Source organism: Cololabis saira, chromosome 15 (assembly GCF_033807715.1).
Source record: "Cololabis saira isolate AMF1-May2022 chromosome 15, fColSai1.1, whole genome shotgun sequence".
Taxonomy (NCBI): domain Eukaryota; kingdom Metazoa; phylum Chordata; class Actinopteri; order Beloniformes; family Belonidae; genus Cololabis; species Cololabis saira.
Window position 1 is genome coordinate 10,370,345 of NC_084601.1, and position 12,580 is coordinate 10,382,924.

Here is a 12,580-nt window from a genome sequence, read left to right on the forward strand (position 1 = left end):
CATGTATCCTGGTTCTGACCTGATCGGGGATGTTTGTAATCCAACAGGAACATAGAGATGCGCCAACGTCAGGAACTTTACAAGGCAGGTTTGCTCTCCTCTGCCCGCTACGGCACACACGACGGCGGCCTGGGCCCCGGCGAGGGCCGCAAGAAACCCCGCGGGAAGTGGCTGGCTCTGGAGTCCTCAGAGAGACGCTGCCAAATCTGCCAACATCTCTGCTACCTGTCCATGGTGAGAGCGCCGTTGCATCGTCAAGCCAGGGGCTGCAGATGTAGTGTCTGCTTTAATTTAAGTTATTTATTCATTTCATTTCATTTTATTCTTTATTTCATTCAAAAAATAAAACAAACAATTCAATACAAATACAAATGTTCATAAATTGTGAATGAAAAGGGAGCAGAAAGAAGAAGAATCTTATCTAATCTGCCCCTTTTTCCAAGAAATAAATTCACAAATAACATAAATTAAAATTTCAAAAACAACAACTAAGTAAATAAAAAACTAAAATAAAATAAAATTACCGCCGTCTATGGGTATGTCAATCAAAATTAACTACCGTATTTTCACGACCATACGGCGCACTGTGTGGAAAGGCGCACCCTCAGTTTTGTGTGTCATTTTTGGTTTTAAAACACACATACGGCGCACCGACCCAAAAGGCGCCGTCTACGGAGACGGAGCTGCACACACGCGCGCTGCAAAACACACACGCGCTGGAGAACACACTCACACAAGAGTGCTTATTTAAATAGAGCTGGAGGAAAACTTAGTTTGATATTTTATTTCACTTTTCAGATCAATCAAACCCTTCAAAGGTTCATATTCTGTTTCTGCATTAAAGAATTAAAAAAAAAAACACCGGGTTGCTGCACATAAACCTGTCTCAGCCACCCGATCATCTCCTCATCCATCCAGCCCTTTTCATTTCACTCTGGCTGGAAAAGTCTGTTTAGGCAACGTTTTTCTTTTAAAAATCACCATAGCCGGCAGTTTCTGTCCATCAGCGTGGCAGGCAAGCACGAGAGTAAATAAACTTTTCATACCCCGTTGTGCTGCGGATCCCGACCGCGCTGGACCGGGTCCCGGTCCGCTCCCCCCGCGCTGGTCCCGCGTCCCGGTCCCGCGTCCCGGTCCCGCGTCCCGCGTCCCGGCTCCCCGCGCTGGTCCCGCGTCACGGTCCCGGGTCCCGCGTCCCGGTCCCGCGTCCCGGGTCCCGCGTCCCGCGTCCCGGCTCCCCGCGCTGGTCCCGCGTCACGGTCCCGGGTCCCGGGTCCCGGGTCCCGCGTCCCGGTCCCGCGTCCCGCGTCCCGGCTCCCCGCGCTGGTCCCGCGTCACGGTCCCGGGTCCCGGGTCCCGCGTCCCGGTCCCGCGTCCCGCGTCCCGGCTCCCCGCGCTGGTCCCGCGTCACGGTCCCGGGTCCCGGTCCCGGGTCCCGCGTCCCGGTCCCGCGTCCCGCGTCCCGGCTCCCCGCGCTGGTCCCGCGTCACGGTCCCGGGTCCCGCGTCCCGGTCCCGCGTCCCGGCTCCCCGCGCTGGTCCCGCGAACACACGCGCATGTAAGGGAGCCGGTACCGGGTTTGTAACCGACAGATATTGCTGAAAATTTCGGAGAGTGAAGCTGATCAGACCTGAGACAGACCCCAGAAATCTCTGCTCGTAAAGCGGCCAGGAACCAGGTCGATCGGACCGCTTTGGGAACCAGGAAGTCGGCTGCAGCAGCGCCCATCACCGACATGCAAAACACACGCGCTGCAGAACACTCACACAAGTGTGCTTATTTAAAAATACAGCGGGAGCAAAACTTAGTTTGATTGTATTTTATTTCACTTTACACATCAAGCAAATCCTTAAAAGTCTTCATCATCTGTTTCCGCATTAAACAGCTCAGTGGAGTCTCATTCACGTCGCAACTCACGGGGGCTTCACCCACCCCCTTCTCCCTTTACCGTTCTCATGGTGGCCGGCCTTCCATTACCGTAATTCAGCTAATAGACACGGCGCACCGTTTCTTAAGGCGCCCGGCACATTTAAAAAAAAAAAAAAAAAAAAAAAAAAATGTGCGCCTTATGGTCGCGAAAATACGGTAACATATTTCATTATATTTACTTAACATACAGGCTTTAATTGTTCTTTTGAATGTTATGTTTGATTTGTTGTTATGTTTGATTTGGATTCTTTGTTTTCTTTATTCAGATTGTTCCATCCATTTATATATTTTTCTCTGTTGTGCATTTTTTGGGTCACAGTCCATTTAGACTCAAAACCAGATAGAGGTACAGTACAGCTTGAAAAAAAAAACCCAAACTTGTATGTGAATACCATAATATTCCAATATAGAGAGAATAATCCACCCGCTGTACAGTTGCCAGGAACGGCAGACATGTAAATGATTGATGGGGCTTCCTGCTGTACTTCCTAACTTCGCTAACATCCTTCCCCTGGTTTGTGCAGGTGGTTCAGGAGACGGACAACGTGGTCTTTTGTCTGGAATGTGCCCTGCGGTACGTGGAGAAGCACAAGTCCTGCAGGGGTCTGAAGATGATGTATCGATACGATGAGGTACGCTGTCCTGCTCTGCTCCATTCAGTTCCTGCGCTGGCCACAAGAGGGCGACGTCAGCTCAGCTGTGTGCCGGGGCTCATAACCACATTTATTTACTGTTTGAAAATGATTCTTAGTCAGCCTGAGTTTTTTGAATGAATAAACATGTGAGAAACATTTTCAAGATAAATATCATATGAACAAAGAGGCTTTATTTCTTTATTTCCATACAGGAACAAATCAACAGTTTGGTGAACCAGGTGTGTGGACGAGCCATGTTAAAGAATGGAAGTGGAGGAGGAGGAGTAGGCGGAGGAGGAGGAGGAGGAGGAGGAGGAGGAGTAGGAAGCGGAGGAGGTGGAGGAGGTGGAGGAGGTGGAGGAGGAGCGGTCGTCATCAGCGGGGGAGGGGGGGACTCCTGCCACGGTCTAAGCCCTGCCAAAGCATCACCAGCCAAGCGAGGCCCACGGAAACGTGCCACGGTGGAGGTGTCCCTGGCCCGCCTGTCCTCCACCCACATGCCCAAAGCTGCAGCTGTGTCCTGAGGGGGGGGCACCCCCGGGTGGCCACCCTGCGTGCTGTGCCCCCCCCCCCCCCCCTCCCCTCCCCAGTCCTCTGTGCTCTACGAAGCAGGATCACTATCAACTTACTCAATATTACTGATTGTTTCTCCGACACCCCCCACCCCCCACCTGACCTCGGTCTCCTTTTTTCCAAATACGCTCGCGTCTCTTTTTAGTACGACAGGCTTGTTTATAAAAGGAAGAATAAAGAAAAGCAAGATGTCTTTTTTGCACTAGTGTGAAAGAAGAATTAGTTTTTATTCTGGCTGATCTCAGCGCGAGCGCTCCTTCTTCAGTCGCCATCGCAAGCATTAAGCGTGACACGGACTCGGTGGGCCCCCGTTTGACCTCTTACCTCACCCCCCATCCTCCCACCAGAGAGGTGGCTTACGCTAGTTACCTTTTCCCCCTCTCGCCCCTGAGACTGACCCCCCCCCTCGTCACCACTCAGCGGTTGAACTTGGGACGGATGAAGAGGAGGCCTTTTTTTTCCTCCCCAGTTTTCTGAAACGAGAACGACGACAAGTAGTTACCCAAAGTTTCTCTCTGCCCTTGATTCGAGGAAGAGGAGTCCTTTGTTTTTCTGATGTTTTATTTCAATGTGTTCTTGATGCAGTTTTGGTGTATTTTATTTTATTTTTTTTTAAAGGGGGGGGGGGCTGGTGATGCAAGGTAGAAACTTGAAAGACGAGCGATGTTGGTGTACTGTTGGTTGGCTGCATTTTTAAACCTTTTTTTCATGTTTCAGTTTTGACTTTTAGCTTTGTTTCTGCTAGTTCGTTGTGAGAAATGTTTGTGTATTTTTTTCTTTGAAATGTTTTTGTCCTTGCGGATGTTTCTGTGAGTCGGTGGACGTGAGCGCCCGGCGCTCGCCTCGCGTCCCTTGGAGTATGGAGGGATTCCTTCTTTGCTAGCAAGTGAAAATGGTGCCTGATTCTTAGCAAGGAGGTCCACTTTATTGGTGCTGTTGTTTATAATTACTGTATAACAACACAAACGTAAAATCTGGGGGTCGACGCCTGCTTTTGGCTTACTGCAAACACGCCCCCGCCCCCCAGGGCAGAAAGGCCTTCAGGCTTTTCTGGTTCTAGATGTGCAATCGTGTTAACATTCCATTCTTTCAGTCCTCTTGTCTCATCTGTACCAGTAAACATTAATGATTATTATGTTATTATTTTTTACCTTTGTTGAACTGATGTTATCTCAAGTAGAGCCACTAGTCAAAGAGTGTAAAATGTGAAATATCAAATCCAAGTTTCTCTTGTTTTTGCTTTTGCATCTTTTTTGTTCCTTTTTCCAGATATTATGAGTGATTTTTATTTTTATTTTCCTTCTTTTTAGAGAGGAAAAAAACCCAAGACAAACAACCTTTTTTGTACATATATCCTGTAAATTTCTTTAAATACTTGAGCCTTTTTTTCTGGGGTTAAGTAAGTAAGAACGGAAGGAAGAAATAGAGGAGAAAGAGAGAGAGAGAGAGAAAATGTTCCAGAAGAGAGTGCTTGATGAAGAAAAAGCCTTACATTTCCCTTTCTTCATCCGTGTGAGTTTGACGCTTACAGGGTTGCTCTGGTAAATGTGTATAAAAATTTTAAGTGCTGCTTATATCATTGAGAAAGAAGATATTGAGTAGCCAATGTTTGATCCCCCCCCACACCCCCTTCTTTCAAACCTAGTTTTGTTTGTTTAGCTTTACTTTTTTAAAGAAAAGGGAAAAAGAGAGATGTTGACAAAAAATGAGTTTTTACATTTTCATTACTGAAAATTCAACAAAAATGTAGTAGCTACTCATGTTGCACTGAGCTTGCCAGTGGTGACTGTCAAGAGAATCCTATAATCCAGTTTGTTGGTTGTTGTCCCTGCAGAAGACTGAACTGTTTTAGGACTATTTAATGAAATACCAAGTCGGGTGTTTTCAACATTAAAAAAAAAAGAAAAAAAAGAAAAAAAAAGTGGTTGTCAAGTTTTTCTGGCCTTACGATATATTTTATTCTGACGGGATGTTTTTTTTGGTTTAGTTCCGTTTGTTTTCTTCCATTTTTCTACAGTATAAACTTGCTCACAGCGGGGTCTCTGGCGACTTAATTTATTGGTGCCGTGTCTCGGCCTTCCCTCCACCAAGAAAGACTTTCATGTTGGTTATATTGACAGTTTTTTACTTTTGCAGTTTGTACTTTAAGGTTTAATAAAAACCTACCGACAATTCACTGTCATTTCTTTCCAACCCGCCTTTGTGTTTCTTTCTGTGCAGAGTTGTGACGTCAGCGCGGGAACGGGTCGCCGGCCTCCTCCGCGTCACGTGTTCCGCTCTAATGATGATGAAGAACTGCATGTTTTTTCACTTAAAAGGGACTAAGACCGAAAATGTGGCTGAATATTTCAGACAAACGTGCTCATTTTCCATGAAATGTCATCAAAACTCAAAAATCCTTTCAGCAGTCTTGGTTTTATTGGTTTTATGCAAATTCAGTTTGCAGCAAAGCTCATCCTTGCACAGAGGGAATGAGGGAAAGAACAGGTTTCTAACCCGTCTAATGTTTAAAATCTTTAAAAATCCCAGTTGTCAGCCATCAGGTCCAGTTAACACCCAGAACCCCACAGGTGCTTTGTAATTGGCAGATACGGCTGCCCAGATCTCACTGGAATGTAGATGGTTTTCTGTAATAAGCAGAGTAAAGTTGATAAGCAGAGCTGCCGTGCTGCCCTGTAGCTCCAGCTTTAATTAAAGTGCTCTGGAACGACAGTCATGCTTCAGCAGCGACTGTTTACTTCTCACAAACCAACCCACGCGTGAACCTTTGCCCTTGAAAATCCACATACTCTCAAGCTGGTGCTGCATTTCCTGATGTTTCCAGATGCTTCTAAAAAATGACGCATGGTAAAATCAGCACTCCTCTCCCGATCTACATGTGGCTCTACCCGTCCTGCCCCGGCAGATCAGTAGGGATGAGAATGAAACGACGCCGGGGGCCGGAACCATTTATTACCAACAAGTCTGGAGGAAGAGGCAGAGAGGATGATGATGATAATACGGAGGAAAGATGCAACAATGTCGACAATCTCTGACGGAGAGAAACGTGAGCAGATACAGTCCAGTGCAAAGTAGCGGGGGTTTGGGTGAATCCCTCCTGAACAAGGACCAAACGTCTGCTGGAACAGAAACTGAGAAGCGACTGACAGAACTAAACGACTGCACTGCAAAAACTCAAAATCTTACCAGGAATATTTGTCTTATTTCTAGTGAAAATGTCAAATTTTTTGTAAAAAAAATCTCATTACACTTAAAACAAGAGTCATTACCAGAAAAATAACTTATTTGACAATTTTCACCTGTTTCAAGTAAATTTTCACTTGAAATAAGTAGAAAAATCTGCTAGTGGAACAAGATTTATCTTCTCATTACAAGCAAAAAAATCTTGTTCCACTGGCAGATTTTTCTACTTATTTTAAGTGAAAATCTACTTGAAAATTGTTGTTTTTTCCAGTGATGAGTCCTGTCTTAAGTGTAATAAGATTTTTTTTTAATTAAAAATGAGACATTTTAACTAGAAATAAGACAAATATTCTTAAGATTTTGAGTTGCAGTGTGGGTTCTGCAGCAGACTGGCCTGCACTTGGTGCAGCATGGAGTCGGGTCTTTGCCGGGTCCAGCTGAACCTGCAAGGCCCGATGGCAGTGTGTGTGTGTGTGTGTGTGACCTGCAGTAAGATTTTAAATGGCATATTTATTTTAACAAGCCTGTGATGGTGAGATCACATGAGCGGGACTTTAAAGTACCTGAAAGGCTCACGGAGGATTTTATTGTGTTCTTAGTAACTGTGCACGGTCCCTAACGTGCACAGTTACTGAAACAGAATGTTGGAAATCCTATAAAAATGATCAAACTACAGTACTGACGTGCGTGTTGAGCAGTTGAAACGGGACCCGGACCAGAACAGTTCACATCAGCGGTCTCTGGTTTTGCGGCAGTGAGAGTGAACACAGGTGAAAACTTCTCCTCGTTTCCTCATTCATGAAGGGTTTATCACAACAAAAGCCAGTCGTGTTAGTCTTGTTGTTGGGCAGCTGTTGAACCAGTCCAGCCGTCCTCAAACCTGCTGCCTGCCCTGGCAGTCTTTACTGGTCTGGTCCACCAGCGCTGTGTCGGGGTGCACGTCCTCCTGGTCCAGGGTCACGATCACGGGGGGGTCACGCTTCCTCCCTCTCCCCCCCGGCCCTGCAGCACCACTCCCTCCCTGCTCGGCCTCCTCTTCCTCCTCCTCCTCCTCCTCCCCGGCCTCCGTGTCCTGGCTGCCCGTGTCGGTGCAGGTGGAGGACAGGGAGCAGAGCTTGTGCCGGAGCTCCGTCTGTGTGGGGACCTGCAGGCTGATCTCTGTGGTGAAGGACTCCACGTCAGGACCTGCAGCAGACGAGAGGGGTGAAGACACACGACCTGCTTCTATGTTTCGGTGTGAATAACTGCACCCACATCACTAACCCCCCCCCCCCAGATGCTTTCAGAGCATCATATGTATTTTAAAGGGGACCTATTATGAAAAACATATTTTTTCTTGCTTTAACATATATAAAGTGGTCTCCCCTCAGCCTGCCAACTCAGAGAAGGAGGAAAGCAACCAAATTCTGCAGTGTCTGTACAGCCGCCCGGATGAGCCGTCCAGTGTGATGTGGATCTACGAGCCGTTCAGATTCTGCGCATTTTCGTTACGTAACCAAAATGCAAACCACGCCCACAACTATAAAACCGTGTAACTGCATGTGAGCGTCCGACTATCGTAGCACTGCGTGACATCGGACGCTCTCTGTCCATCTCCCTCCAGCAGCTGCCACTTGATTGAGGTTTTTGTAGTGAAATGAGGAGGAATCATAGAGATAACTTCTCATTTCAACTAACTGGATCAGCCGTTCCTCATACGTGACCGTTTCTACAGCGCTTTCAACCGGCTTTCAACGCGAGTGACAGGAAGAAAATAGAAGCAGGGCGTCCTACAAATGTTAAGCTCAAAACGCAGCGCCGTGTCGCTCGCGGCCAGTTAGGACAGTCCAATAGAAAATAAAGCAATGGAATTGATTTTGTCGCTGACGCTCGCTCGCATCGCGTTATGACACGGTGTAAAGGCTGATTTATGGTTCTGCGTTACACCAAAGCAGAGCCTACACCGTAGGGTACAGCGTAGGCTCTGCGTCGATTTAACACAGAACCGTAATTCAGGCTTAACTCCGCCGGCCGGAGCTTCTGCCATTTTTTCGTAGCGGTGTATCGCGTCATTCAGGCAGCCAATCAGCACAGAGCCTCATTATCATAGCCCCACCCACTCAGAATCCTGCATAGATAATGAGGTTAGAGAATGGGAAGATAAAGACATGGTTTAGAGGCTGAATTTCTAATTTATTTAGCAAAAACAATCAAAAGCTGTTTTTTAAGACATTCAAGGCCTGTTTAAAATAGGGATTAGATGCCATAATAGGTCCCCTTTAAACTTTCTTGTTGTAGTTCTGACCTGCGACGGGCGAGGAGGCGCTGTTGTCCTCTCCTCCAGAGTGCAGGAAGACGTCGAGAGCCTCGTGGTCAGACATGTCCATCAGATCCATCTGCTCCAGCATGTCCACGTTCACCTCCATGGACGACATGCTGCCTATAGGCTCTACACACACACACACACACACACACACACACACACACACACACACACACACACACACACACAGCATTAACACAGATGCGTGTGGATGCAGCAGCGAGGGGTGGAGTCCAGGAACAGAGATTTGTTTGTATTCATTACCTTCAGAAGCAGAAGCAAATGTGCACATTCAGGCTGGGCAGCATTTGAAATGGATAAGCGTGTGCATGATTAGTATTTGAAATAAATGCATAAATAAAAAGAACCCCCCTGCAGCTGCTGATGGGCTGGCAGGAACAACTATTATCACGTTGTTGTAGCAACAATGCCCCTCCTCCAGCGCCTGGGAACATTTTCCACATGGTTGGAGCCGAGAGCAGGAATCTCCTGAAGTGACTACATGCACAGTTTAAAGATCACCAGTGTTTAGCCAGCACCGATGCCACATGTTTGAAGGTTCAGCCTCCTCTGGACGTCTCGGCATCAAGGCTGTGACGTGAGGCTAATGTTGAGGACTCTTCTGAATGAATGAGCATCAACGTCTGCTGATGTTAATGTCTCTCTTCTGAGAAGCGTTTATATTTCCTGTCAAAGCACGTGTGGGAAGTATACCTTAAGAGCGCAAATCACTTCCTAAAGTTTCCTGTCGTCGTACACAACTTAGAATAAAGCTTGAGTACTGAAGTGAGAGGTTCTGAGAGTCCTTCCACTTGAAATGGATTTAATTATTCATCGTCTTCATGACTCTACCCACGATGACGAACTGAAACAAGGAGTTTCAAGTTTTTCAGTAAGTTAATTCTCATGTCATGTTGACATAATTGACCTCCATGGCCACACTGCAAAAACACAATCTTACCCGGCATATTTGTCTTATTTCTAGTTAAAATGTCTCATTTTTAGTCAAAAAATCCCATTACACTTAAAACAAGAGTCATTACCAGAAAAATAACTTATTTGACCATTTTCACCTGTTTCAAGTAAATTTTCACTTGAAATAAGTAGAAAAATCTGCCAGTGGAACAAGATTTATCTTCTCATTACAAGCAAAAAAATCTTGTTCCACTGGCAGATTTTTCTACTTATTTCAAGTGAAAATCTACTTGAAACAGGTGGAAATTGTTGTTTTTTCCAGTGATGAGTCTTGTTTTAAGTGTAATGAGATTTTTTTTTTACTAAAAATGAGACATTTTAACTAGAAATAAGACAAATATTCTTATGATTTTGAGTTTTTGCAGTGGGAGTGTTCTGTATCAGAGGATGGTTCTGGTCCACCGACCGGATGCCATCATCATCATCCTCAAACAGAGCTCTTCTTATCTGCTGAAGCCTGGCAGCACTATCACAATCTTGATTCTTTTACCATCATGTGGACTTGAAGCTGGAGCGCGTGGGTGTGGATCACCACAGTTTGTGAGGTGGGGGGGGGTTACAGAGAAGCAGCCTGGGAGTTTGTGACCTGATGCCGACAGAACCGTCTCCAGACCAAATGTTGGAAAGGGAGATATTGTGGGTCATTCCTTCTTACTGCCATCAGACTGATCAACCATCTGCTCACAGGAGACGACACACATGGACAGCATCCCGACTCATGGACCGTGCATAACGTGTGGTGCAGGTTTTACCATTTTTACTTGAAAAATATTCTGTTTTCCAAAACTCAGTTACTTTACTGCTAAACTGTGAAACGTCCCGTGTTATAAAGCATGTGCTTATTTCATCCTTCTTGTTTCAGCGTTGTCATCGCGGAGGGCTTCAGGTCGTCTACGGTGAAACCAACTCCCTCCACACCACAAGGTGAGCTTGACACGTACAATACAGAAAATAGTTTAGGTCTACAGCAGGGGCTCTTTAGCGCCGCCCTAGTGGCTCCCTGGAGCTTTTTCAAAAATGTTTGACCTTTTTTTTTTTTTTCCTTTTTTTCCTTTTTTCTTCTTTTTTTCTTTTTTCTCTTTTTTCTTATTTTTTTCATTTTTTTTCTTTTTTCTCTTTTTTCTTATTTTTTTTTCTCCTTTTTTTCCTTTTTTTCCTTTTTTCTCTTTCTTTTTTTTCTTTTTTCCTTTTTCTTCCTCTTTCCTTTTTTAATCTCAACATTTCAACTTTTTTCTCGAGATTGTACTTCAACATTAATCTCGGCATTTCAACTTTTTTCTCAACATTTCGACTATTTTCTCGACATTTCAACTTTTTTCTTGACATTTCACCATTTGCCTTCATTCTAAGGCTTATACATACAAGACTTTTCATTTTTGCGGCTCCAGACATATTTGTTTTTTGTGTTTTTGGTCCAATATGGCTCTCTCAACAGTTTGGGTTGCCGACCCCTGCTCTACAGTATTCAAGCTCATGAGGGTTGAAACGCTTCATATGAGGACACATTTAATCAGTTTCTTCTATCCAACATTATCACGTACATAAACAGAACTCAATCAGAAGATAATCCTTTCAAGTTCCAATATTTCAGCAACTGTCCCCACACCGATGCTGGACTCCTGCAGGTACCGGCCCCTCCCTCCCCATCATGACGTGCTGCATGCGTCACGGACACAGCGGGGGATGGGGGGGGGGGGGGGGGGGGTGCAACATGGGGATGGCAGAGCTGTGAGGAATGAGGAAGAAGCAACACAATGGGTCGCCACACAGCAATGATAGAAGATGCTATTTGCTACCGTACCTCCGGGTAATGAGGAGAGCAGAGGAGGCAGCACAGGGAGGGAGAGGGAGATAAAGAGTTGAGAGAGAGAGAAGGGGGGCGTTATTTCCTCTACGGCCCCTCCGTCCTTAACAGAAAGACCATGCACAAACACCAGAGACACAAAAGGAACTTTTTCCAGCTGATGAAAACCAGCTCGGAGCTCTATCTTCTCTAATCACTCCTCGTGAACCTGCAACCTCCCGTCGTCTGCGTTTCCATCTCTCCTGCCGACCTCGGCCTCGTTAGGCCGCTATGAAAGATGCAGATGTGATTTCAGCTGCGTGTGGAACGTGGACATGAATAAACAAGCGTGCAGCATCGCCGGCTTTACGTCCCAGGAAGCGTGTCGAGAGCATCGCTTCCACGCCACTGCCTCCGACATGCTCCTGCGTCGGCCTCGCCGTGACCTCGCCGTGACCCCGCCTGAAAGGTTCCCCTGCTGGGGGGTATGGGGGGGGGGCTGCTCTGGCCTGGGGGGGGCTCATACACTACATTAGTATGTGTGTCAGCCTTTTCTCCTCCTCCTCTCAGTTCCTTCCCTCCATCAGCCCCGTTGTCGTCCGTCCTTGCTCGTCGTTAAAGGGGAAAAACCGCCCTGAATAATTACAGTCCCCACATTATTGCTGCTAATCTCCGGAAGAGGCAGCTGGGAACGTTTAATTCACAGCATCGGAGAAATGCGTAAAAAAGGTTTATGTCAAAAAATAAACTCTTCATTAATAAAAGGCGGTTTTGACTGACAGGGAAAACATGAGGAGAGGAGTGAATGTGAGGGGCTTAAGTCTCATTCCTCGTCCTCCGCTGCTCCACAATCTTCACGCGGGAGCCAGTTCCAGGGGATTAACGGAGGAGGAGAGATGGGGGAGAGAAAGCCTGCAACATCTTCAGGTTTAGGCCACGTTTACACATAGCCGGGTATTTACAAAAACTGATATTTTCCCCTCTACGTTTTCAAAAATATCCTCATTTACATGGACCCGCATGAAACAATGTTAACGTCATGCCAGCCAATCAGAATCCTGGAAAAAACATCAACAAATGACACGAGTAACTTCCAGTAAGGAGCGACAGAGAAGTGGAGTTACTTTTAAGTGTGACTTTAGAATATAAAACAGGTAAAATACAAGAAAATATTGACGGTGGCCAAACTAATTGTAAACA

At 46.1% G+C, this 12,580-nt stretch overlaps 2 protein-coding genes across 5 annotated transcripts in view; one reads left to right on the top strand and one right to left on the bottom strand.

The window, feature by feature from the left end:
• Positions 1 to 5,309, top strand: part of jarid2b (jumonji and AT-rich interaction domain containing 2b) — a 102,898-nt gene extending 97,589 nt beyond the window's left edge. For both annotated transcript variants that reach the window (XM_061742433.1, XM_061742434.1), the window contains exons 16-18: positions 48 to 234; positions 2,454 to 2,561; positions 2,777 to 5,309. In XM_061742433.1, the coding sequence (XP_061598417.1) occupies positions 48 to 234; positions 2,454 to 2,561; positions 2,777 to 3,088 (607 nt within the window). In that variant the 3' untranslated portion in view covers positions 3,089 to 5,309. The remainder of the gene's footprint in view (positions 1 to 47; positions 235 to 2,453; positions 2,562 to 2,776) is intronic.
• A 1,306-nt stretch (positions 5,310 to 6,615) lies between these two features.
• The window catches only part of dtnbp1b (dystrobrevin binding protein 1b), a 34,681-nt gene continuing 28,716 nt past the window's right edge, over positions 6,616 to 12,580 (bottom strand). For 2 of the 3 annotated variants that reach the window (XM_061741826.1, XM_061741828.1), the window contains exons 3-4: positions 8,605 to 8,748; positions 6,616 to 7,505 (exon numbers count right to left, since the gene is read on the bottom strand). In XM_061741826.1, coding sequence (XP_061597810.1) covers positions 7,195 to 7,505; positions 8,605 to 8,748 — 455 coding nt within the window. In that variant the 3' untranslated portion in view covers positions 6,616 to 7,194. The remainder of the gene's footprint in view (positions 7,506 to 8,604; positions 8,749 to 12,580) is intronic. The other variant, XM_061741827.1, reaches the window with a different exon arrangement.